Genomic DNA, 25,175 nt, shown 5'->3' on the forward strand with positions numbered 1-25,175 from the left:
CAACTGCAATTCCCTAAGACAGACAAAAGAAAGAGGGAATGACACACACACACAGAGATAGCAGAAGACAGACAGGTGTACTCTATGAACAGAGGAAGAGGGGGAATGACTAAATAAGTCCCACGAAGGCAGACCACCAGTCTCTTTGACTCCATGTGGGAGAAAGAAAGAAGGATGGTATAGTAACAGCCTGAGGCGAAGCCATCTCCTCATCTCCGTGCTCGCACACACTGATATGGGACCAAGCCAGACAGACTGGGACGGAGATATTCAGAGAAGCAGAAAGACAATTGCCCCAACACACAGACAAAGGAGGAATAGACAAAGGTAGCTTCAGAGCTAGTTAGCTCAGGGCTCTGCCAGCAAGTACTCTCTTGGTTGCTGGCTTACCTGAAATAAGGCAGCGACAGAGCAGCTACAAATTAATGACTGACTGTGGAGGTATACAGGGAATGAACACACACACACTCATACACACACACACATATCAAGTCAAAACACTTTCTCATTCTCATTCTCATTCCACAAACACACACACGCACACACACACAGATCCTTTTTAGTTGCTATTAGCAACTGCATCAGGCCAAGTTCCACCTCAGAGAGCTCAGGTGTGCTGGCAGGTTAGAAAGACACAAGGTTTGGCTCGGCTGTAGGGAATTCCACATTAACATTTGCCAAGTGCTCAGGTCCACTAAACAAGGTAGAAATATTTACACGGCAAGTGCTTCACTTTTTTAAATTATGCAAAGCCACAAAATATTTATGGACAAGCAGGAATTATGGACAATACAAATTGTGAATTTTCTGTTGGGATTCCAACGTCAGGTTCATGCTTCACTGGTGGTTGAACCAACATTTAAATGGCCAACTGTACAAGCTGAAGCTAAAACATAAAATTACTTTTATAGGTCTATAAGCAAAAGACTAAAAATCACCATGTTGAAGCACTTTATTTGTTTGGTATCGTCCTCTCCAACCAAATGAAGAAAGCTCTATCTACCCCTGGCAGTCTATCTACCTCACAACCTGAGGAAGATTTAAATATTATTCAAATGTTGAAAGCTGATACTGTGGGAGGACAGAGCAGCAGTCATGTGATGGCTAAATATTATATTAGGCCTTCTAGCAGTCCTCCCACGAAATTATTTACAAAATGTTATGACCTTTCCACTAAAAATTGATATGAAGTAGATACGTGACCGATCTGGGTCAGTTTGTTTTTATGTTCCCTTTTTAAATGTGTTTCCATGACATTCAGCCTCTGTGTTTCACCACAACAGTCCAGTCCAGCGTACGCAATGTATTGGCGTTTTAAGGACCAGTGAGAAGGATTTAACTTTATTTATTTGTATAGCACTTATCTAAGCAAGGTTATAAAGTGCATCACAAAAATCCATGGCAAAAAATGAATGAACTCAAATAAAAGCTATTCAATTCAGTTCAATTTTAAGCGCTAAATCATAACATAATAATGTGAAGACCTTAGAATTTATAGAGAAACCCAACAGTGAGCAAGCACATTGGCGACTTATGATTTTCTATTAGCAGAAATGGAATATACTGTTTATATTTATATTTCATTAGTCTCTAATCACATGAAATCAAAAATTGTGTTTTCCTGAAGTTCGCCATGTTGCACAGCCACATTTCTACAGTAACCCAAAGTGGTCAAACCAAACACTGGGTCTAGAGACGGCCTTTAGCCCTCTTCTCTCTGTAGGAGGAGGTGACGGGTTATTCAGTTGGTCTCAACCTCAAATCACCTCGAGATGCACTAGATCTTATAGAACTGTTACTTTTGTCCTCACTCTCTGTAGCTCTCTGTTGAAGAATGAGTCAGAATTATCTAAGTCTGACTATTATTCCCATGATCATTGTTTTCACGAGGAGTCTTAACACATGTGATGTGGGTGTATAGAAAAGTTGAATTTCTCCAGTGAAATTATTGCCACCATGTTCTCTGTATTCACATATAATCAAAGGGAAACTAATAAGAAGTAAGATGTGCTGCAGTGATCAGTATTGTGCATATGGCTTCACTTTCACTCCAGTCTGTGATGTTCAGCATCTGAAAAGACGCACACGTCATAATAGTGTGATTCTTGTCTGAACTTCTTTCAAAAGGCAACAATTCTAGATGAGTCATCAGAGTTTTTACATAACATAACTTTCTGGCAACTACAATTACTGCCTCACAGTTATATGTCTCCACCAACACATTAGGTTGCAGTTTGCAAAATCATGTTTAGTAAGGTCACAGTGACCTTGACCTTTTTAATATTAAATCTTTCAATGGAAATAAAAAAGGCATGGAGCTTCCTCCATGCATTAAGGACTCACATAAAGTCTCTGACAGGGCTGAAATGCTTGGTTGTTTTAACGAGCTGCTTCTTCTTTCATTGCCTCTGGTTCCTTGTTTGACCTTTGACTACCAAGATCTAATCAGTTCATGCAAGACACGTTTGTGCCAGAGTTGAAGAACTCCCTTCTTGTTGCTCCTGAGATATTGGATTCTCAAGGATGGGATGGACGAATGGATGGACGACCCCAAAAAACATAATGCCTCTGGCCACAGCTGTCGCCAGCGTGGAGGCATAAAGAGTCTCTCCTGATAGAATATTCTATGTACTGTGCATGATAAGAATAAAGCAGAAAGCTGAGGCTTCTGTCAAAGTACCTGGCATAAAATACTGCACACACCTTCAGGGTACAAGAAAGTAGTCTAACTTACATTACAAATTTATCAAAGTTCAATTCAGAGAGTAATCACTTACTTTTGCACCTTAACCATGCCATCCTTAAAACACACAGAGGTCCACTCAAATCTAACTCTGATGCCCAAGTGAAGATAGTCTTGTGTGCATAGCCTGATGGATCAGTAAGGGTAGTTTTTACCCAGCGAGGCGTGTTAGGACCACTTCAAATATTTCCCATCAATCCATATGCCGTCTTTTCAAAGTATTCCCCCTGTATTGACTCATCAACTCTCTCTTTTAAGCCTGCATGCTCTTGTTGGAGTTCAGAAACAGACAGGAGGAGACTGCTGCATAGCCAGGCTACATTTCTCACTGAATAATGTAAAAAAACTCACCCACAGGTGAATAATTCAGATCTTGTAGTCATGAATTATTGATGTACATAGAACTTGCACACATGTTGACATACTAACCGATACAGGAAGGAAGTGGTTTGTCCCAGACACGTCTGTCCCCGCTGAGGCAGGTCAGTGTACTGCTGCCGTGGAGGCTGTATCCAGGGTTGCACGAGTAGAGGACAAAAGTGTTGGCATAATGGCCGTCATCCTGGATCTTATAGCCATAACTAGGGACACCCGGTTCCTCACAGCGTACCAAGTCAAAACCTAGAGAGACACACACACACAGACAAGGTACTTACACGCAAACAGAAACGGTTTTCCTGTGCATGCAGTGAGACAACATTGCATAAATGAACAGGATGATTCAGAGGTGCTTTGGAGAAGAGGTCACACTCTTCTTTTACTGAATCCCACTGCTTCTGCACAAAATGTAGTTTGAACACTCAGTGTTGATAATATTGAGTGCACAGCTCACATAATGTTGAAAAACTATGTGACAGCTGCAGTGAAAGCGATGGATATTTCTAGAGATTGTACTCATATACTTGTTTCTGATATTTTTAAATATGTATTGGCTTCTCCCTTTTCTGAAGGACATAACGATGAGTAGTGAGCAGTGCCAGCAGTCATATTTATGGATTGAAAGTTTGGTTCCTATATGAAACTGTGGGGAAAAATATCAAACTATAACACCACATTCCACATGAACAAAAATATTATGTACACTTGAATGAGCACACTGCAAGGGGTATGTTTGTGTTTTAAAGATAACACAGTAGAAGAACCTGTCTCGCCTCAAAGACAGATGGATAAACAAAGACACAACAATGTCACCAACATATCCTCTTTCCCCAGGTAAACCTCATATGAACAGAACATCAGTGAACAGTGAGCCAGTCACTATTGAAATAAGTCAACTTGTGAACTGACATCATAGTGAAAATATCATCTAATCAAGCATTTATTCATATTTATACATAAGCATATTAAGACTCAAAATAGCTTTTGAACCATCATGGTAATATCTATTCATCTCATCTAGTCACCATAGACTTCCCTGGTGCCATTTTAGAACTGACGCTAGATAAGTTGCAGGAAATGGATGGGCTGGTGGATGGAAGGAATCTGGATGGGTGGACTTTCTTGGTGCCACTGCAAACTCAAAGGATGGATGGATAGATGGATGGATGATAATAATCGATATTGTTTGTAGAGTAATGCCTGTAATTCAAAGAAAGTAAGATTGTCCTTCAGATTCACAATTTCAGGTAATCGGAATCAGTCAAATGATATTTCAAAAAGTCTTTGGTGACCGGAGGTGAATCCTAAAGACTGTGTAGCATCTTTCTGGCAGAGGATGCCAAATTATTTGATTAGATAACAGCAGTCTCCTCAGATCCTCTCGACTGTTAAGTGATGTAATTATATGTAAAACGGATCCTGTTATCGGTTGTTTCTGGCCACAAAAAATGAACGCACTCGCTGTCCAATCACAATTTTCTCCTGCGGTGAAGCTTTTGTGTTTTACACAGACAGCAACATTTTATGTTACCAGTTTTGGAAATTACATGTACAATCATATATCCCTTTGTATTTCCATCTCTGAGAAGAATGTGCATCACAATTCTGTCAACCGTTCTTATCAATATCTTGTGCGGTTGTTTGAATCCTTATTACAATATTAAAACCGCTTTAAAACCATACAACTGCTTTAACAGTCCCTGTCCATATTTAAGAAACCACCACTGCCCTTCAGACGCCTCTCTCTCCCTTCTGCTGTTTTCTACCTATCAGTTCCTCCATTGTTGCAGCACTTTGCAGAAGGTGACACTTTCCCCAATTTAATTACTTGCATATTCACGACTGTCTAATGGTTTCACTGACATACAGAGCATCTATCTAGGATCCATACAGCATCCACCTCCCTCCCTTTGTCCCTCCATCCAGCCACACCTCCACTCCAGATGTGACACTTTCTCACCTCCTTTTAATGACTTTCAGATAAATACTCACCTAATAGCCTGTTTGACTTACACGGCAGCTGGTCGTGCCTTCTTAACGGACTCTCTTAAAAGCAATTGAGGTGTGTGTGTGTGTGTTGTGTGTGTGTGAGAGAAAACGAGAGACAGAGCTTGTGAAGCATTTGTGTGGTCACTTCTGTTTGCTTGGTGAACTACTCTTGCACGTTAGATTCTACCTTTAATAGAAATTTCAGAATGTCGACCTCCTCTTTCAGAAGTAAACAAAATCGCTTGGTAATTTGTCTCTCGAGTGTTGTGGTACATGACACCTACTTCGGTCTGGTATGTAGCACTGAAGAATTACCTGACTGAGGCACAGGGCAGACATGGGATATATAGTCCTGAGGGCAATCCAATACAATCCCTGCTGCTCTAGTTTTCAATTAAAATAATTTTATTATGAGGACCTTGGCGATGACATAGTCAAATTACTGATTCTGTGCGTGTGAAATAAAGAGTATTTACATTTTTTAGCCATACCTGAATAAACCCTCCACAGCATCACACACCATGGTTGTAAAAGTAAATACAGTTTAAAAACTATCTCCATTAATAAGTTCATTCAGTTAAAATGTCTCAAAGATGACTCACTTGTGTATGAGAGGCGAAAGCCTTGACTGGTTCCAGAGGCGTTGCTGTTGAACTCCAGCCACAAGTGATTGGACGTACTGTTGATGACATAACCTGTCATGCTCTCACGTGTGAAGTTGCCAAGGAGACGGGATGAAGTGTTCTCTCCATCATATACCTATCAATCAAACACAGGAACAGGGTAAGAGATAAAAAAAATTAGGACTTATGTGGTTTTGCAGAGGTTTAAGTGAGCGCCTGTCACGTTGCACTGCAAGCACTTGGTCTGGAATACTTGATACAAGTGCACTGCTGTGTTGCTGTGAGTCACCAAAATACCAAATAACAGAAGAAGGGCAAAGACTTTCAGCTAAAGCAAGAAACAGCCACCTGCATCAGCGCGGATCTTGTGAAACACCACAAAGATGGAGCCTCAAATATCACAAAGATGTCTCAAAGGTCACAAGTGAGCTATTAAGAGGCTTTATAATAATAAGCAGAACTGATGAAACCTCCTTTTTTAATGATCAACCATCAAGATTTGTATGCAACAATTCCAGAGAGTCAGGAAACAGAATGTTGATGGTGGGTAAATAAATTGGTTACCTTACTAGAAATGTTGTTTACAACAATTAAATTGGTGAAATGAGGATGTTGTATAACCACAGTTAGAATGTTTGCAGTTTAATCCTTGTCTAGCACCTGCGGGAAGCAGCCGATTTAAGTATCACTTTAATTTGAGTATTGGCAGTGGGGATATTGCAGACCTAGATGAAAAATAAAAAGCAGCTTATTCACAGTTGAAGGTGTCTCTAGGTTTGATAAGTGTTCTAAATTTGTATTTACATTTTGAAAAGTTATAGTGCTACAGAATGCTCTACAGAGGAAACCGCTGAGGAGTAATAGAGTGTGTTTCCTAGATATCGTCAGAAAACCTAGAGGCCTCAGTTTGCACGTTAACTAAACACTGTTGAAAACGTGTGTGTGTGTGTGTGTGTGTGTGTGTGTGTGTGTGTGTGTGTGTGTGTGTGTGTGTGTGTGTGCGTGCGTGACTTGGTTGGAGATTCTGCTGCGCATATTAGAGGAGGTGGAAATTATGAAATTGATGAAGATGTTGGCATCTTGGCTCCTTTGCCTCAATCTTACTTGATGTGAAAATGTTGCTTCTCATCACTTGAATTATGATCATCAACCGTTTACTGGCAGCGCAAACAAGAGAAAAACAGCTGGAGGTAATTTATTGTCAATGTGCACTGTGAGACAAGGAGATACAGTGGGTAGAGTGAAGGCTGCCAAATAAGATCATCGCAACTTGGCAACACAAAGCAAGCTTGAGTTTAATAACACAAATGAGTAGTGTAACAGCATCCAGCTGAAGGGCTGATGTGCACACATCACTCGTATCCAAAATGTGCTGCTCGCTCTGTTTTAAAGTGTAACTTCACCTCAAGTTTAGGCTGAAGTGCCTCTCTCTGAAAATGTGCCTTTAGAACACAGTGCTGGGAGGCGGGGCTAAGACACACACTCTACCTTTCAGATTCCCACTCAAGAGCCATCGTTTGCCACCTCTGATTAGAGCGTGTTCACCTTTAAATATATATATATATATATATACATGTCTTGACATAGAGATATCCCCAAGCAGATGACATTGGCCCTGCCAGGTCCAAGACAGTTTAAAATATTTTGAAAGCATTTTGAGCCAAATTTGTTAGTAAATATGATATTAAAACCAAAGTTAATGTATATTATCAAATAATATTCATATAATTTAATTTATAGCTCAAAAACACATTAAAGGGTACAGTATCTTTTTTAATACTTTTCTCTAAAATGTGACTAAATGCACAGTTTGTCTTTTGGAACCTGAGTGAGCTAACCTAGATACATACAACAAAGTGATCGGTGCTATTGACGAATGGAAGCTGTGTATTTAGTCATATTTTAGAGGAAATACTGTTTGCAATGCCCCGAGAGAGGAAATGGAGAGTAGGCAGAAGAAAACAGACACATATATATGGTTAATGTTTAAACATTTCAAGGGCTAGATACAAAATATCTGACATCAAAAAACTTTTTCTGTTGAGGTAACTTTTTTCATCTAAAGTCTACTGATGACTGCAGCTTCGATGTGTGGAGAGGCAGTAGTTTGGGAGGTGCAGACTACTTTTGACTGCAGTTTGAAGGAGAGAATTAGGACTCTGAAGTACCTCATAATACTACCGCACAGCTGGAATATAAATGTGAACTGCTAGTGCTTATATTTGCCAGTCGGGGACATTTCCCGCAGATTGGTGGTGACAGGTCTGCAGGTGGCAGGGACGCCAAAGATAAAGGGCCAAGGCAACGGAGGAGACACTTCTGCGTGAGGCCAAATAACAGTGTAGTGGGTGTGAGGTTTTGACGGAGAGAAGAGGAAGATAGAGGCACCTGGTAAAGGACAGAGCGGAAAATGAGCTGAAAACAGAGGAGCAGTATAATAATATCTGCAACATTACTCTCCTAAAACTTTATTTCGCTCTTCCTGTTTCTACGCCTGCACATCCCTCCAGTTCTGTCAGTGTCCCCCAAATTTTGCATCTTACCGCCTCTCTCTCCTGCTCTCCTTCTGTTTTTCTCCCCCTTTCATTCTATCTTTCTCTCCTCCTCCCTCCGTTTCTGTAAAACTCAGTATGGTTAATGAAAAAGCCCTGCAGCTCATAAATCAACATGTCACCATCTGCCACCCCTCCTCTCTCTGTCTGTCTCACACTCTCTCTCTCTCTCCGCTTGCTCTCCCACCAGGCAAAAACCTTCACCAAACGCAGAAGGAGATGGAAGAATCTGGTTCTTATGTTACCTGGAGATTTTAGCCTGAACCTCGTGAAACAAATGGTCTGTGCTCAGTGTTCAGCAGCAGTAGCAGGCATTGGCTCCACCACGCTCAGCCTGCAGTGGCATGCTAATTGCGAGCCCAAGTGGCACTTTGGGGATTTCCTTCTAGTTCATTATAGTTTGCACTTGGCTTTCTGCAAATTCTTAGGGAAATTTATAACTAACAGACATGTTGTACATAGTCGTTGCCCTTTTAAATGCCCAGCTCCATCACACAAGCTGGCTGCAGTAGGCTACAGATAATTAAACCACAGCATGCTAATCTTTACATACTGACTACATTACTTGACTTTGAATGTGCCCAATACATTTGAAAATGATTCTCAAGTGAAAAATCTGCAAATGCGTTCGACGAAATAGTGAAAAGGGAACAAACACACAAAAACAAAATAAATTCATTCCTGAACTTTTTAATGGGTTGCATTGTTTCGCTTCTCGGCAATGTGTCTGCAGCAGTTTATTTTCCAACCCACTGCAACACCAACCGTAATTGTGAGGGAACAGGACGTTCGCAGGGTTTTTGTCTTGTTGACGTGATCTCAGCGCCTGTGTTAACATCACGAGTAAAGTCACTAAATGCTCCAAACAGTCTCAACAGAACTCTTTAGCATGACGTGCTGCACTACAACCCGATTCGCTGATTTATGCATGAAAATGAGCTAAATTAAACATTACAATGTGACTACACTAACATGACATGTGTTTTTTAACAACTTAGCTTCACATTTACAACAACAAGTAGTAGAGAGAGCAGAGTGAGTTCATACCCTCTGAGAAACATTATGAAAACAAAGAGGATGTAAAGCAATAACAAGTATGGCGAGTTTGAAAAGATTCTTGTTATAATTTTATACTTTTTGGAAATGGGCCTGGCTCGAACACAAAACCCATGATACTAATGTGTATAATTTGAAGTTATCATACTGATGGTATATAAACAAAATATGAATAACCTAAGAAACAACATGCACATGATCCTTTAATTATAGAATCGCTACATAACTGAAGTATAACGTTGGGTATGTGGTATACTGGCCTAGTGTTAGTATGAAAGATTAGACTCTATCTCTGGAGTAATTACGCAGTGTGTTGCGTTACCGTAAACTCTATGTCAAATATCGTGTGACGAACACAAACCTAATTTGGTGTGACTTTCCTTTCTTGCAGGGGGATTTGATTTTTTGATGGACGTTCCACTGGGAACGTTTCCACCTTTTACAATGACGTTGGGCCACTTTAAACTTCAGTTAGAAACCTGCTAACACAATTTAACCACAGGCAGGCTGAGCCAATGCTCTACACCTAATACTGATAATACACTCCAACCTCATACTGGCTCAACCATGCCCACAGGCCTAATACCGCTAAGATACATTGTGAATGAAAATATTTCAGAAGATGTGTGTAGGACAGCATCAAGACGGTGAAACAGCTGACACAGCTGCTCCCAACTGACACTGAAGTGGGCACATATTCCCGAGAGAAGACTTATACAGAATAATGAGTCTCCAAAACATCTGTAATTCTCTTTATAGTTCAGACGTACACTAGTTTATACTATGTAAATGATTCAATTAAATCCTTGCATGCACATTGTGACAACAACAAATCCTTCAAAAGGGCACCAGAAAACTGAGGAAAAAAAAACATAATGAACTTATTTTATAATAAGGGTCAAACTGATTTTGAGATTGTAAATGGTAATGGTCCGTACTCAGATTGCACTTTTCTAGTCTTGATGACCACTCAAAGCTCTTCACAGTGCAGTTTTGTTATTCGGTCATTCACACACATTCATACAGTGCATCTACACTTTCTTTACCACACGTCACTCACATCCTGACAGCCGTCAGGGGGAATTTGGGGTTCAGTCAGGACACCCTCTGGTTAGTGGACCTGTTTTACCTCCTGAGCCACAGCCGCCCAGTGATATAAAGTGAAGTTCACAAATGATTTCAAAAGTTTGTAGTTGTAAATCAAATGTTTTTAACCTTTAAAATAATTCTGCAATTTATAAATGTGTACATGTGCAGAAAAGATGTAAACGTTTTCTTTTAAATAACGTGCGTGTGTACAAAATATTGCTATTTGTAATTTGTATTGTGTTGTTAATGTATCTCAAATCTATAAACAATATGTATGTGTACAAAATATATCTATTTGTTAAAAAAAAATTATATGAATGGTGAAGTTACACAAATAAATAAAGTAAGATTCAGGTGTAAAAACAGGGTCGAAGCTCGCACTTCTAATTTCAGTGTAACACAAAGTGTGGGGACAATGAGTTTTACACACAGTTTTGCTGTTTTGTAACTGGGCACGAAAGCAGTTTGTCTTTGTGTCACTCTTTTTTACAAAGATTTTATCCACAGGTTTAAAAAAAACAAACACAAATATTGTCTACAAATACAAATCTTAACTTCAAATAAAAACCTTCTCTACACATGAACAAACCTGAATTGCCTATGCTTTATGATGAATTTTACAGCATTATAAAGGTTGATTTGCAACATTTTGAATTACTTGTCCCTTTTTGAACCAAATGTGACGCCATAAGTGTATTAAACCCAGGGTTAACTTCCAAATAGGACAATAATTCTATAGACTAACAGAACAATCTGTTCCTTAAAGGGGTTACGAGAGGAAGAATTGATCCCTCGTGCCCCTGCTTCTCATGTATCCGTTCAGCCATGGATGGCCACTGCAGCAGGAGCACTAATAGAGAACATGGGTAATAAACCCCTGCAGGGATGTTATTGCTTCTTACAGCAATGTTTAACACATCTAACATCTGGGACCTGGACCTCGGTAATACAATTTAAGTACATACTGGATAAAAGAAGGATTCAAAGCCCTTCCGGTTGCTTGTGTTTCCAGTCTTGTTCTTGAACGCCTCACATAATGAAGGACTACACGTTTCCTGACATCTTAATTGGGCCAGGTGTTCGCTGCTGGAACAAAAGCTTGCGGAATGGGCTTGGATAAAAGAAACTTTGGACTCAGCACTGCAACAAAATATATGTCTGAAGTGGAAAGACATAAAATATATAGAGGAGAAATTCTCATTCAAGGTAGTTCTTTGGTTCTGTGTTAAAGGTGCTATATGTGCTATAAGTTTCCTCTAGCGCCGGCTGTGGTTTCTTGCCGGGAGCAGATGGCTGTGATAGTCACTTCCAAAGTAATCTTGCGAGGCAGCTGGATTCCTAGCAAGCTCAATCTTGCCAGGTTCCAAACTATTTACTTGTGGCTGAATCACAGTGGTTCAGACCAATCAGTGCGATTTTAGGAAGGAACTTTGGGCAGGTATTGGTTTGTCTTAGGTCTGAGAACAGCAAGAAGTGACCACCACAACAGTGGCAGGTCCAAAAGGACTTAGTACAGATGTTACTAAAGCAGCGGTTATATCAGGACTGGAGAATATGTAGAGTACAGACGGGCACTGATGAAAGAGTTGTTTTTGTTTTCCTCTTGGCTGGTTTTTGCACACAGTGATAGACCGATGGTTCATCCTGTCACCTACTGTTCGTGCTGACATTGGTTGCGCAGAAATAGCAAAAGCTCCTTTACACAAAGAAGAGGGAGTAATGAAAACATTCCAACCTCCCTGAAATGAAATGTTAGTTCAGTTTGTCACTGTTCTGGTATCAGGCAGCTAACCGCACTTCTTGATAAATAAATGAAGAAAACCATGGGGAAGTACTGAAGTGACAAACATCAACAAAAAATATTTTCACAAGTCAAGTTGAGGGTGGATATTCTGTTAATTATAGTTATATAATTGAATACTATCCGCAGTCATGTTCTTCAAATATTTAGGTGTATGTACATATTCAAGTTGATGCTTTTGATGCTATTCACATCTGGGGACCAAAACATTCCACATAGCTAATAGCTACTGTACATAAATCCTTGTTTTCACCCCCCTCATCATCTTAATCCTTAGAACTAATTTGGATCAAAAAATTGGAATTCTTAAATTGCCATTTGAAGCCATCATGAACCACAGTTTTACTACAACACAGACAGGGGCATGATGGTTGTGTTGCATCTTATTTCCTTATAATTAGGTTTTATTCCTGTGAGTGTGTGTTTATGTGTGTGCCTGAATCGTTGAATAAATGAGCCATCCATGTGCAACCTGATTGGGAAAAGCTGATCTTGTTAACATGTGCATATTATTTTTTGTGTGTGTGTGTGTGTGTGTGTGTGTGTGTGTGCGTGTGCGTGTGTGTGTGTGTGTACATGCCTTGAGATTGTCTCCATCCTGCAATGAGAAGCTCTCAGCTTTCAGCCCGATTCCTTTGCCCTTTTCAGTGGTGATTCGGTAAATGCACTCGTGGTTATTATCGTAGTTTGAGGGGAAGTTGGGAGAAAGGAGAACCCCTTCTGGCCCCAATGAGGAGGCGCCGCACTCGGCTACAGCAAGAGAAGAAAAGGGACAGGGACACTGTGGATCAAAATCACAGCAATTCTACCTTATTATTTTGGAGCAGTCGGAACGAGATGGCAAAGGACTCATAATTTTACATGAAAAGAGAAATTAGAGAAAAGAGCACATCCTTTATAAGCACAAACCTTATTCAAATATGCGGACATGATAATAATGATGACAATGAAGCATACAGTATACAGCAGCTAAAAAAGAACTGAAATGTACGTTTGAAATGCACTTTAAACAAAACAATGGCAACAAACATAATGAGCAGCAAACTCATTCAAAAGCAAACCAATTAAACCTAAGAGGGTAAAATGAAATACACCGCAGAGAAGCAGGTCTGGATGATTTTGATAGAAAAAAGTATTTCCTATAAATTATACAGCATTATCTGGCAGGTGCAGTGCCTATCAAAGTTTAGGAATTCAAATAAGTGGTACTTTGTGCAAATAGAGTTTTGTCGTATGTAAATGACGAGAGGAGAAAAGAAGTGAGCCGAGCAGGCTTTTAACTCCCACTGAGGAGGACCACCACTGCTTGGGAAGGGATAAAGAGGAAATTGAAGTAATGAGATAGACAAGAGAGAAGGCGGTGTGGAACAATATGGAACTCACTCAGATAAAAAAAAAGGTACAGTTTGTATCAAATCTGAAATTCAAAACAACATCCTTTTAAATGGTATGTAGTTGTGTTTTTGTTTTTTTACAGCAGATTATTCAAGGATGCTGCAAGCAGTGTGTGAGGAAGAAAAGAGGGTATAGCGAAGGGGAGAAGAATAGGGTGTGACGAGAAAGTTGGAAAAGAAGAGAGGATAGTAGATGGACCTAGACTAGAGCCCTTTGAAAATATGCAGTGAGAAATTAGAAAAGGGAAAGTGGGAGTAACAAAAGACACAGCATTAACGCTTTTCATAAAACATCTAATGGCCTAATTATCTACCAAAGGACTGGGCAAATGCTGAGGGAGAGGAGGAGAAACAGTTAGAAAGTTAGACAGAGAGACAGAGGAGTTAAGAGACGGACATTTAGAAAAAGAAAGAGAGCGATGAACCCAGTGGACGTTGCCAGCTGCTGTTGCTCGGGTTCCTCTTAGTCAGGTCTGATCTCTTGACAGATAGTGCTATTATAGCGGTTTCAGTCTGCTCTATTTGGGGGCTTGGAAATTACCAGCAGCCACCAGTCAGCCTCTCATAAATTACCAGCAGCATCCAGGGAAACACTGATACTCATCAAATACCAGCAAATTATGACCTGCTAAAAGCCAAATCCTGGCATATAAAACCAACACTCAACCAGTCAAATAATAGTAAATTACCATTGTGTCAGCAATAAAACATTGGTGAATTACAACCATGAAAACGCTGATACTTCACCCTTGGGCTCATTCATGTGCTGAAGAAGTTAATTTGAAAGTTATATTTTACAAGCTACCAGATATTGTCATAGAAGATAAACCACTCCAAACTATAAATTATGAAGGTAGAAATACTTTTGACACAGCAACATTACTTTGTGTATTGTTCCGTTGTATAAGGAAAGTTCAACGAGTTTACAGTGCAATGCCCACGCGCTGAACAACAATACATGTAGAATAACCATCCCCTTCATTTGTTTTGTATGCAGTGCCAATTACTTCACATTTTCCCTGAGACACAACTCAGCCAGTGAGTCTATGTGTACTTTAGTGTCTTACCTATACATCGTGGTAGTGTGTTGCTCCAGACTCGCCTGCCTCCTCCCAGACAAGTGATCTTGCTGTCTCCCTCAAGTCGGTAGCCATGGAAACAAGAGAAGGCCAGCGAGTCACCAACTCGAAATCTGAATCCCATCCTCCTGCTGTACGCCGGCACTCCGGGATCCTCGCACGGCTCCAAGTCGTACTCTAAACATCCAGGAGAGTGAAATAACATTGTTGAGAATACATAATAAATAGACTAAAGTCGTGCGCAATATATAGGAACATATATATATATATATATATAAAGTAAATAGAAAGAACTTCACTACATTTTAGAAAAAACTTTAAACCTGAAACAATAAAACATCACATGTAATTCAAGCAGATGGTTAAAAACTCACATTGTTATCCTGACAATTAATCACAACGCTGCGCCACACCCCTAAAATTTTGTAATTTGTTTCGGACTTTTTTACGATATTATATACCTTGAATTATCCCATTGAAATGTATAATTTTTCAAAACAAAAATATTTTAAAGCACTAGAAAATGAAGACTAAAGCCAAACTGCAGTTACAGCACTGCAGCTAGGTACAGCTAGCTGGTGAGTTAGCCTTAGCCAAAGCTAATTTACATTTTCTGTTTCAAGTTATTGATCAGCATTGATGCTGCGACTTACTGAGTATTTTAAACCAGTTACTATAGCAGCAGCTACATCTAACAATGATGGAGGAAATATCACAAACATATAAATTAGCCAAACCAAAGTTGCTTAAAGGGATTGTTCACCGAAATATGAAATTCACTCATTATCTACTCATCACTATGCCGATGGAAGGATGGGTGAAGTGTTTGAGTCCACAAAACACTTCTGGAGTTTCAGGGGTAAACTTTGTGAGAGCAGAATCCAATACAATGGAAGTCAATGGTGAGTCCTTTTTTTGCCATTATGTGTTATCAAAACACAGAGCCCAATAGCCCCACTGAGGACTGTCTCGTTCCCTGCCCGGGAGACGACCCTGGAGAGTCCCACAGGAAGTGGCTGAGCTAACGGAGGTGGAGCAGCTAAACAGATGCACCGACCAACCCGTTCATCTTCATCTGTTCTCTTTCCTCTTGCAAAACTAAAAAATACTGAATACTTAAACACACTTTTAATAAAGCATAAATCTGACCTTTGCATCATTTGTCAGACTTGGCTTTCAAGTGTGAAGTAGTAGTAATGAGCCCATTACAGCTCAGCACACCACAATGAGACAAAGACGTGAAACTATAAAGTGGACAGGGGTTGAGACAGTCTCGAATGGGGAGTAAAGCATCACCATTTTATTTTTTATGTAAGGTCTGTGACAATGATTATAAAGTTAATCAGCCTAAAAAGGCATAAAATCAGATTTAACGATGTCTATTTCTGTTTCGGTTTAGTGAAGAGCTTTCAAACTTCAAACGCCTTACCTCACTTTACGATATTAGCTCACATGAATGCAACTATGTAATCACTATTTCCAGAAGTTTATGATATTTTCTCAGGTCTTTCTTGAAAACAAAGTAAGACCGATTTATTGTCCACTACATCCATGTTGACAAAACACAACGTCTGATCAAGTGCTCTTACCTGAGAAAGTAATATTAAAGCCTTCATAGCTCATGGAAAAATCCGATATAAATCGTAGCTGAGCACTGAAGTTCCCAAAGAGTCCTGCTTTGACACTAGGGGGCAGCACAGAGCCAGTGAGTCGAGCGACTGGGACAAAGAAATTGCCGTCCTCAGTGATGGTCAGGTAGTCATGGTTCTCCTCCAGATGGAAAGTGTGAAAAACCAGATGAACTCCTGTAAGTCCACCAATGAATGAATGAATGAATGAATGGACAGATGGACAGATGAATGGAGGGATGGGTAGAAAGATGGATGCATGAGGGGATGCACAGATACACAGCACAAGAAACAGAGTTGGTTTAACAAACTTTGTTTTTTAACATATGAAGGCAGAAATTAGAGCGTCTGTGTATGTGTGATCTTACCTTTCCCATGAGACACCTCTATAGTCCAGGTGCAGTTCAGGGAGTTGGGGTAAAAGTCAGGAAAGCCAGGAGACAGAATAGTCCCCGTTTTACCATAAACATAGCCTCCACAAAGAGCTACAGGAAAAAAGTGACAGATAAAGAAGAGTGGAAAGGGGGAAGGAGAATAAATCTCTTTTTCACCGCAGACATTTTGACTTGTCACAGTAGAAAGGGCCCAGGTGTTCCAGATAACATTAATGCTGGCTCTGTTCTATTCACAAGATGAAGTAATTTCATTGTTTAAGCCTCTGATTCTCCAACTGTGACATATCACTATGTGATTTGTGAGAGAAGGCCTGAACAAATCCTTCACATTTAGCAAGAAACACAAAGACGCCAAGAAAATCCTGGCTAATTCCTACTTAACTTAGATACCCATGTCCTCCGTGCAGTGGTCACCACTTAATGACACATTTCTCACCTCCAGGTTCTTAGTATCAGACTGGAAACCACATCACACATTGTCTGAACTTTATGAACTCAGTGCACAGGTGTATTTTCAACCCTCTGGCTGATTAGACCCACACACTGCATGTAAAGATGGACGACGCGTCCCCACTTCCTCCCACTATCCACAAATGAAGCCAAAATAACTTGGATACGAACGCTGCCATCCTGTGCATTTGATGCCGGGGTCTGTGAATCGTCTCTGCACCTTGACCAACCAGGAGACGAGTCTTAGGGAGGATGGATCATACTAGAGAAGTCACAGCTCTAATACAAAAAGGTAACACGACGAACTGCAACACAGGCTTAGTTCTGAATGGATGTCATCATTTTAAGTAACTGTGTTTCTAATGATGAACTAGGATCCAAACTCCTTCCCAATGTCGACATTGTTTCTATGGCCTGACATTAAAAAAACGACGTCAGATGACATTTTCATGTGGGGACCAGCTGACCAGGATGTGAAAGATAGATACTCAATAACAAAACATGCAGTAAATGGAATGTTATTTAGATTCTTCCCATCCTACCAAACGATTAAATATGCAGCCTTTGCATAAAGCTCAAGAGAGCAAGAAATAAAGGGTGAAGGCCAGAGCTGGAGTTAATGCAAAAAAATCAGGGGAGAGAAAAATGTGACAGAGGAAGGTTTTTTTTTTTTATTCGCTATAACGCTTATTATTTTGAGGGTCATAGGGGTTGGGGGTGCTGGAGCCAATCCCAGCTGACAGGGAGTGACACCCTGAGCAGGTCACCGGTCTTTCACAGAGTACCAGAGGAACCCAACGCAGGTTTGGGGAGAATATGCGAACTCCCAACAGAAATAACCTCCGAGCTGTGAGGCAACAATACCAACCACTGCACCACCCAGACAGAAGCCGGTTACATACATGAACTCTGGAGAATGTCCGTCTGCACAATTAGGTCCCGGAGTTTTCCATTTAGATATAAAGAACACGGCTGGAGGACTTTGAAAGACGAACCACTACAACATTGACAAAATGAAGAGCGGAAGAGTGACTGTGGTGAATTACAGACTATTCAGGAAAGAATATATATGAACTGTTTTCAGCTCTTTTCAGTTTAATTTAATTCATTCAAAATACTTCAAGGTGTTTGAAAATAAAAAAGTGTTCTTCTTACCATAAAGCAAATCACAGACAGTAATGTTCACAGTTAATATCATTACTGTCTGATTGTGAAGGTTTGAATATATATATATGTACTGTGTATTGATGCAAAAAAAGTCCCTTTTGGTTCAAACTATAAACACTGTGAAGATTCATTTGGTGATAGGTTTGTATTTTGAATTTATGGAGACAAATGTTCCACCTCCTGTTTCTGTAGCTACTCCAGTATGTGTGTGTGTGTACTTATACTATCTTCTTTGAGCATAGACCTCATTGAGAAAAGATATTTTGAGAAAGTGAGGACAGTGTGTGGCAGGTCCTCAGGGCCATTGTAGGGCGAAGACTTCCTTTTTAGGGTTAGGGTTAGAATTAGGTTGGAGTTAAAAAGCAGCAGTCTGTATTAATGCAACAAGGCAGCGGGAAACCAGTGGCAATTTGATTTCCCCCACCCTCTCATCAGGTAAAACTAGGACACAGTCTGACTAAATGACCCTGGTGGAGGGAGGCACATGCAGATGTCTGTGATTGCATACGTGTGTCTCTTGTGGGTAAAAGTGCATGCAAGGGGGAGAGAGAGAGAGAGAGAGAGAGAGAGAGAGAGAGAGAGAGAGAGAGAGAGAGAGAGAGAGAGCTGCCATGCAAAAAACTGAAAAAGACAGAAAGAAAGACTATTCGTGATTTTAATAAGAAAAGGTGAAGCCAATCAAAGTCTTCAGTGCTGAGAGCAGAAGCAGGAGCCTGAATGCTGAGAGAGACACAGGTAACGTGTTTTCCAGGGAGTGGGGAGGTAAACAGAGAAAGATATTACACCAGATTTCAGCTACATTCCTCCTCCCTGTTTCTGCCTCCATGCTTTTCTCTATCTTTAATTACCTGCCCCTTTAAAGATGTCGTGGATTTTCTCACTAAGAGGGGATACTGTGACTTTGGTCACTTCCAACAAGTTGTTGTCTTGGCACCGACTGCGAGCTTTAAAATGTCACGGTGCCCCTTCAATATCCTCCCTGACACACAAAAGAGCAGCCAGTGTTGTGTATTATCTGCTGACCTGCAGGAATAAGATGAGTGGTTCGGCTCCAGCAGAGGCTGTGGCATTATACTGAGAGGGAATGGCCTCTACATGCCTGCGGGTGCAGCACACATCGCTTTGTTTCCTTCTTTCAGATGCACAACTGTCAGTTTGTAATCCAAAGTGTGTGGTGACAGAGCCAGATATTATCTCATTGAAATTGTTGACCTTGCATCTGAGATGATTCATGGGCGCTAATGTGTGCATGTGTGCGTGCACGTTTCTTTAAGCCTGGCTGTGGGAGTTTTTTTTTATGATGATTTCCTTTCTTTTTTTTTACTGATGTTAGATATCCAAGACGTGCTTTTGTTGTGGTATCCGCCTACAGCTCCAAAACATGAATATAAGGTGAACTTGATATGTGAAAATTGTCACCAAAAAAAGGGCAAAGTAACAGAATAGGCAAAGACATGAATTAATTAATCTAAAAGTTAGTCTGACAAATTCCAGGCGTATGATCCCCTCTAAAAGCAAACCATGACATATAAAATCTTAGTTGAGATATTCAAACTGTTTCAGGGAAATAAAGTGAGTCTCGAGATGTGACAGCTGTCTGGCGAGATTGCGTGCGTAGCTGGAAATTGAAAATGCCACGGTGGCCGTTTTAAAACTGCTTATGTTATATGAGTGATACAGTGAGATAGATTGCCTCCGTATGAACTCCCTCCCAAGTTGAGACATCCTGACTTTGGCTTTCAAATTGGATTCTTTTCAATCGGCAGATCAAATCAGACGCTCGTGTGTTCATCCCCCACGATAGTGTGAGCTGAGCGAGGGCCTGAGAGTGGCCAGTGAGCATCTGTTTCACTAGAGCCTGTTGACCCGCATGATTTCACTGAGGCAGGGAGTCCCATTCTGGCCATTGTCGTAGTGCTTAGTCTGGAGTGGAGGAATTGATTGTACAATTAACACTATGGCTGTGCGTTACACAATGATAAAAAAAAAAGCAAAACGAGTCATTAGGCTAATTAGTATCCCAGTATGGATGAAATAAGTTAGTGATGTCGTGGTAAACACTGCACGGGTTTTGTTGACTACATAGGCCTATAAAGGAAATACAGTTGTTTTACTAGAAACCCACGTAGCAGCTGACGCATTCCCTGTGTTAACAACAGACATGCATGAGACACGACAGATCAGCGTCATAGGTGCGTCACACACTGCACACAGACCTAGTTTGGTCCAGGTGTTAGAGACGTAGACGGAAATGTACGGAGCCTTTTCTCACTGGTCTGAGCCCATTTCATCCGTGTTTGTGCAAGTCTGCTGAAAGCTCTCTGATACGCACTAAACCGACGAAACGGAGCAGTACCACTGGAAATGTGTGTGTGTGTATGTGTGGTGGTGGGGGTTAGGGTAAGGTGGTTTTCCCTCCTTTTATTGTTTGTTCGTGTGTGTCCTGCGGGGGCGTGGCTTTCAGGTACTGCCTCCCTATCAAGCACTGATGCTGCTGCAGTACTTAACCCCCCCCCCCAATGCAAATGTAACTGTGAAGTACTGTTGTCAGGTATGTATGAGCACAATGCCGCTGCAGTACTGGTCGCTCCTTGCCAGATTCTGTCTATCTATTAAATTTATTTCTGCCCGATGACTGGTTAATGTGCCTTTTAACTCCATCTGCCCTTTGTTATTTCTTTGGCTCCCAAATCTTTAAACCAGTGTCACAATTAGCTAAGAGCTCGATGTAATATTTCAGTCAGCAACTCGACTGGAAGATCAATACACCTATATTAGAAGTTTTAAGTATTATTAAAACTGACATTGATTTGCTAGCACTAGGGCATTTAGTATATTGAGAGATTTACCAATAATTCGGTGATATCTAATTTTCCATTTTCTGAAAGACAGGACTGGGGCAGTGGTGCAGTGTTTAGCACTACAGCCTCATTAAAAGCTTGTTCAAACATCCCAAATGACTGCTGCTTGGGTTGGGATTTGAATTTTTCGCTGTACCTGCACGGCTTTCCTTTCAGTGATCCTGAGACCTGATCCTGAGGCATTGTTCTAGTGACTCTAGATTATCCATAGGTGCGAGTGTGAATGAATCACTTGAGACCTGACCAGGGTTCACTGACCCACTGTCAGCTGGCATTAGCTCCATCCCCTGTGACCCTGCATGGATAAGGAGCTGCAGTAAAGAAAACTGTAGAAAAGATTTAGTCATGGTCGAAACAACTGCAATGTCTTATCAGTGTTTCGCTATTTTTCAATGGGTGATTCTTATTCTGCACTGCAGAAAAAGCTGCTGCTACTTTTTCTAAGAAACCAAAAAATGTAATCTCAAAATCTTACATAATCAATCCAGGCCCCTGCTTATTCATCCAATATTAAGTTTAGATCAAGGTCACTTCACTGGCCAAGCATAAGACTTAGTCTTGCTTTTGACAAAAGTATTTATAAATGTCCTCTCAGCTGGGTTTTATTTTAAGTACCTCAGGAGGACCAAGGGCATTTTCTCTTCTCTTGACAGAGATATTACAGTTTTTCTATCAATAACATCTTCTCTGTTTGGAGAATACGAGAACACCCATATCCTTGTGAATTCCTTTTGCTTCGTATATATCTATCAGTTCTTAAATTCCTTTTGAAGTATGATGCTAAAGGCTTCAGTACACGACAGGTCCTCATCAAGAGGGCTACAATGAGAGGGTAGAAGATTCTCACCGTCACAACTGGGAAGAGCGTGACTCCACTGATGATTCAGCTCACAGACAATTGGCTCCTGATCACTCGGTGTGTATCCTGGGTCACATGTAAATGAGACGCGGGAGCCAATGGAAAAGATGCTGCCATGGCGACCACCATTGACCGGGATACCAGGATCGAGACAAGAGTCCAACTCCATTTTCACACCTGAGAATCACATCACACAAGCACAAATACCTCATTGTCAAAGAGGTGTGTGTCTGTGTGAAATTATACCGAGCTGAGACACTGAAAGAAACACTCGTGCTTCTGAGCGTCTGCAAGAGATACGGTGTGTGCGTCTCCTCCAATCAGCCTTACTTTCATATCTGATGCTGAAGCCCACTGCGGAGCGGCTGTTGTCCGTGGTGAACAACAAGAACAGGAAGTTGGACGTGGATATCAGGAAATGAGGTGCCTGGGTGCCGTGGTATTCACCAATCAGTGGGGAGGAGGCAGAGGGGCCATCCCTGATCTCCAGTGTATCATAGTTGACCTCAGTCTGGAATCTAGACACACACACACACATACATACACACACGCACACAAAAAAAACAAACAAACACACACACCACACACACAAAAACATGCACAATAACCAGACACACAAAAGGATTACATTCATATGACTGGCATACATATTCAGTGTGCAGACTAATGAAACTAACAGCAAACATTTTTTTTTATAGTCAGCAGCAAATGATATAAAAACAAAAATCCAGCAGTTTTAATTTTGTTGAAGTAATTCATCGCGGGCACAGGAACAGACTGGTGACCTTTCTAGGAATACACTTGGCAAAAAAAAAAGCAATGCATAACCATCTTGTGTAACTAATTAGCTAAACGACTGACTTGTTTTCCCCCTGTCTCACTTTTTTCTTCAGTGCCCGTGCTCTGTCTTGGAGACTGACTGTGAAATTATGTTCAGTTGTGGCATCGGAGTTGGTTCCTGGAGGCCTGTTTATCAATCTCTCCATCAAGACCATCAGATAGTGGCAGATTTAGATCGTTCTGACACACTCGCACACAATGGACAAGCATTTTATCTCAATGATATGTGAATAGCTAACTGGACAATTAACCAGCCTATGCACCGCACGTGACTGTGAAATTAACTCTGCATTTACAAACAGAGAAGACAGATTGTATCTACAGCAATGTCAGGCCACTCTGCGTCTGCTCTTGGCTTATTTCCAGGACAAATATGCAAAGAAAAACAAAACATAAATCATTCACCGGGGCAGAAACTCACCAACGGCATTTAAAACCTAACTAATTCATAATGCTTCTGAAAGACGAACTAAATGATGCACTATCTGACTTAGAAGTGGGAGAAAAACCGACATACCTCATGACTTTATCATCAACTCTGTATGATTACCGTGAGAAAAGTTTAAGAAACCAGACAGAATATCTCTCCATATTTACATAACCAAATTACTTACCTATCAAAGTTGATCTTCACAGCGTGGTCTGTTTGTGCTTCAATCACCCACTGGCAATTTAGAGAGTCTTTATAAAAGGAAGGCCAACCAGGAGAGAGCAGAACACCAGTAGGAGCTGTAAGATGGCCTCCACATGGAGCTACAGGGCGCACACACACACACACACACACACACAGACACACACACACACACACACACCATGGCAGAGAGAGAAATTAATCATCTTTTCTTGTAACTGTGTTATGGTACGAACATGACGCTCATATTTCATTGAGCTAACAGATTCATCATCTGCTCAATTTATTTTAGCTGTCTAATCCTTTCTGGGTTTTCGAGATTTCATGCATAAACATTTACCTTCCCCAAATGTGCCAGCCTGGTGCTACAGTAAACAGTTTTACGTTGCTCTTGTTAGAAAAAAGGTGAAAAATAATTAAAGCCGGATCATTTATACAGGAAATCAAGTATATTTATGAGTCAGATGATGCCAAAAAAGTGGCTCCTCATTTCCCCCGAATCACAGAGGGCGGCAGACGCTGGCACATCTTGACACTGATTTACAGCAAACATTTAGAGCTTTTAAATCTCAATCAAGGTAATTAGAATGCTAGAATTATCTGTGGTTGAGTTTGAATAACTTTATTCCGCTTTGGTTTTCTCCTGTTTCCTGTTCTCTGTCTACTGATGAGTCGAAGTTAACATGCAGAGCGACAGCCTTTAAAAACTTTAGGCCATGAGTTCATGATCCATATCTTGGATGTCTACAATATATAATTTGCAGTGGCTTATGTTCCGCACTCTTCCCACTTCTTCTGTTCTCAAGTAGCTCATACCTTCGCCCTTTTGATTGCACTCTTAACTGCAAACTTTGAGTAAGAAAGAAACCTCTTCACGCACACTGAAGCACCGTGCTGAAGTCATCCTGGAAATAAAACATCATCGTCCTCCCCTGTCCACTGGGAGGGATAATATTTTCTCATATACTCCGTATTTAATAATGTGACAACTCTATTTAGTTTGATCGTCTCCATCCCATTTATTAACAGGCAACATTTGATAATGTCATTTAGACAATATAATCAAGATGTAGGACATATAAAAAAAAAAAACACTCACAGGCCAGTGGTTCCCATTCACAAAGTGTTTCAATAATGGCACACTCACTGTCCTTTCATTATTACGCAGCTTATCTGCACACCATGGATACATCTCCGCATAATGAATGTGTCTCACTGAACGAGTTTCGGCAGAACTTGTGCCAGTCTCATTTAAGATTATTGTTGGGAGAGAAAGATGCATGCAAATATCCTGAATGAGTGTCGGGAGGCTGGAGGCTAAAGCAATTACAAGAGGAAATTCATACGATTTCTAAGGTGCGTGAGCGCACTTAAGCTGCACAGCAAGAGCCAAACGGTTGAATGTTTGTCACCTTACAGTCTGGCAAGTGAAACATTTTGAATGATTCCCCATTGCTCATACAGAGATTAAACCATTTTTTTCTCTGTGTGTGTGTTGTCCAGGTATGAGTCATGTTGCGGGGACCTAAATCTGTTTACACAGTCACATCTTTGGGACTTGTCCTCCTTATGGGGACAAAAAGGTTTAGGTTAAGCTTAGGGTTAGACAAGTAGAAACTATGTTTAAAGTTGGAGCAAGT

General features: G+C 40.7%; 1 protein-coding gene across 1 annotated transcript in view; it reads right to left on the bottom strand.

Annotated features, from left to right (window-relative positions):
* Positions 1-25,175, bottom strand: part of LOC118113214 (CUB and sushi domain-containing protein 1) — a 292,387-nt gene that overhangs the window by 103,382 nt on the left and 163,830 nt on the right. The window contains exons 22-30 of the mRNA XM_047340219.1: positions 23,519-23,657; positions 22,395-22,582; positions 22,053-22,241; positions 16,701-16,817; positions 16,294-16,509; positions 14,693-14,881; positions 12,812-12,981; positions 5,713-5,869; positions 3,173-3,364 (exon numbers count right to left, since the gene is read on the bottom strand). Coding sequence (XP_047196175.1) covers positions 3,173-3,364; positions 5,713-5,869; positions 12,812-12,981; positions 14,693-14,881; positions 16,294-16,509; positions 16,701-16,817; positions 22,053-22,241; positions 22,395-22,582; positions 23,519-23,657 — 1,557 coding nt within the window. The remainder of the gene's footprint in view (positions 1-3,172; positions 3,365-5,712; positions 5,870-12,811; positions 12,982-14,692; positions 14,882-16,293; positions 16,510-16,700; positions 16,818-22,052; positions 22,242-22,394; positions 22,583-23,518; positions 23,658-25,175) is intronic.

Source organism: Hippoglossus stenolepis, chromosome 1 (genome assembly GCF_022539355.2).
Source record: "Hippoglossus stenolepis isolate QCI-W04-F060 chromosome 1, HSTE1.2, whole genome shotgun sequence".
NCBI lineage: Eukaryota > Metazoa > Chordata > Actinopteri > Pleuronectiformes > Pleuronectidae > Hippoglossus > Hippoglossus stenolepis.